The sequence below is a fragment of the Opisthocomus hoazin genome, chromosome 31 (assembly GCF_030867145.1).
Source record: "Opisthocomus hoazin isolate bOpiHoa1 chromosome 31, bOpiHoa1.hap1, whole genome shotgun sequence".
NCBI classification, from domain to species: Eukaryota; Metazoa; Chordata; class Aves; order Opisthocomiformes; family Opisthocomidae; genus Opisthocomus; species Opisthocomus hoazin.
Window position 1 is genome coordinate 4438711 of NC_134444.1, and position 2583 is coordinate 4441293.

At 46.5% G+C, this 2583-nt stretch overlaps 1 protein-coding gene across 1 annotated transcript; it reads left to right on the forward strand.

Moving 5' to 3' along the window:
- Positions 1-650: 650 nt before the first annotated feature.
- On the forward strand, positions 651-1586 carry LOC142365094 (olfactory receptor 14C36-like). Its single transcript, XM_075445538.1, has one exon. The coding sequence runs from the start codon at positions 657-659 to the stop codon at positions 1584-1586; it is 930 nt and encodes a 309-aa protein (XP_075301653.1). The 5' UTR covers positions 651-656.
- The last annotated feature ends 997 nt before the right edge of the window (positions 1587-2583 follow it).

Below are 2583 nucleotides of genomic sequence, written 5' to 3' on the forward strand. Positions count from 1 at the left end.
CTACCCTGCATGTCCTTTGCCTTGAAGGAGAGTGTGGAGGCTACCCTCAGCCAACCTGTGAAAGAGGGAGAGGTTTGGACATGTGAACTTCGAATTCCAACTTCACTGCTCAGCAAGGTCCCATTTCACGTAAGGTGAACATACGACTGTGATGATCCTCCAACTCAAGGACATGTGAGTGCAGGGCACCTGGGAAGAAGACTGACAGACCATCTCCCCTCAGCCTTCACTGAGTGACAGTGAACACTTTTGCCACTCAGGTCTCACAATAGAAATACTGAGGATTTCTACCTTCTAAGAAGCCTCCCCAGGTAGGGCAGTAGGAACTAAAAGAAAATTTTAAAAATGAAAATTATATTAAAGAACTGTCATTCCTTAGAACTGGCAAAGAAGATGCCAAAACCTCTTTACACATGAGAGTGGATTTCATCTGATGGAAACTGTGAATATCCGAGCTGGTACCTCCCTTTTCCCACTCCCACTGCAGCAGAGCAGAACTGAGTGTTTGGGAGTCCATGGGAGACTCTCCGAACCTCGAGGTATAGCTATGGAATTGTGAGAGAAATTAAAAGTTTTAGTATTCTTCCTTAAAATGTCTCTGCTAACTTCTCACTTTTCTTTCATCTGCAACAGTTGCCCATGTCCAGAGGAAGCAGATGTCCAACGGCAGCTCCATCACCCAGTTCCTTCTCCTGGCGTTTGCAGACACACGGGAGCTGCAGCTTGTAACCTTCTGTCTCTTCCTGGGCATCTACCTGGCTGCCCTCCTGGGCAATGGCCTCATTATCACTGCCATAGCCTGTGATCACCGCCTCCACAACCCCATGTACTTCTTCCTCCTCAACCTCTCTGTTCTTGATCTTGGATCCATTTCCACCACTCTCCCCAAAGCCATGGCCAATTCCCTGTGGGACACCAGAGCCATCTCCTACACAGGATGTGCTGTACAGGTATTTCTCTTTGTCTTCTTCATCGTTACAGCATTTTCTCTCCTCACCGTCATGGCCTATGACCGCTACATTGCCATCTGCAGACCTCTGCACTATGGGACCATTCTGGGCAGCAGAGCTTGTGTCCACATGGCAGCAGCTGCCTGGGGCACTGGGTTCCTCTATGCTGGGCTGCAGACTGCCAACACATTTTCACTCCCCCTCTGCCATGGTAAAGCTGTGAACCAGTTCTTCTGTGAAATCCCTCAGATCCTCAAGCTCTCCTGCTCAGAGTCCTTCCTCAGGAAAGCTGGGGTTGCTGTACTTGGTATCTCTTTAGCATTTGGTTGTTTTGTCTTCATTGTGCTGTCCTATGTGCAGGTATTCAGGGCTGTGCTGAGGATCCGTTCTGAACAGGGACGGCACAAAGCCTTTTCCACTTGCCTCCCTCACCTGACCGTGGTCTCCTTGTATGTCAGCACTGGTATGTTCGCCTACCTGAAGCCCTCCTCCATCTCCTCCCCATCCCTGGATTTGGTGTTGTCATTTCTGTACTCGGTGGTGCCTCCAGCAGTGAACTCCCTCATCTACAGCATGAGGAACCAGGAGCTGAAGTATGCTCTGAGGAAACTGATGACTGGATTTTTTCAGAAGTAATGAACTATCTTCTGCTGCGTATTACAAACAATGGAACTCCTTAAAGGCCCATACAGTTTTCTGACATGTGTCTTTTTTTCTTTGTTTGTTTCGATTTTTTTTTCTCTTTTTTTTTTTTACTTCCTATAATGCTGTCCACTGATAGCTGTGAATGTATCAAATACAGCATGTAGGGGATGTTACACTTTAGGTGGTCAGCATCATTGCACAACCAAAGCAGGTCTTGGTTCTTTGCGAATAATTGGAGCAGTTGTAAGAAAGAGACTACTGAATAATCACCTTAGGCCTTGGGAGAACAGGTATGCAAACTACTGAACTAAGCAGGCTGCGAAATGAAGATGATCTGAGGACTCTGACAATCACAGAGACACATCAACAAACACGTGCGAAGGACGTTACCATATACTGATGAGTTGTCGGAAAAAACATTGCTAAGATTAGCATTTCTTAGAAATGTAATTAATATGTGTGTTAACATAGCATAAATACCTAGTAACAGTGTCTCTTTGGTGCACACGTTTGGAGGAGAGATCCCCTGTGTGCCCAGCGTCATAATAAAGAATACCTACTTCATAGCCTTCCGACTATTGTGTTTTCAACTCTGGCTTTTCATGGCGTCATCACAAAGGAATCGCAATAGTCATACCATTTCTACATCAGTATCTACTGGTCTTGTGCGACCCAAAGACTTTGTATAAATGAGGTGCCACTACCTCAGTGCATTTCAATAAAGTACAGTACCCTGCACTGACTCTTTTTCCTGAGATGCTTCCTCCAAGACCTTGTCTGGAGCTTCAGGTGCGGTGCCTGTATGCATAGCTGGAGGCACAAAGAGTCTCGGCAGAGCAGCGCTGCCAGGGAGCACCAGTATTTGGACTTTCCAGAGTTGCTCTCATTTCACTTCTACAATCTCTTTCTGAGCCCTTGTGTTGGTCTGAATCTTTGAGTGCTCCTGCAACTTGGTCATGGTTCTGCTATGTGGAAGTCCTGTGGTCAC

What these genes read in the sequence shown, in the direction of transcription:
- LOC142365094 (XM_075445538.1), top strand. Translation starts at nt 657, where the DNA reads ATGTCCAACGGCAGCTCCATCACCCAGTTCCTTCTCCTGGCGTTTGCA.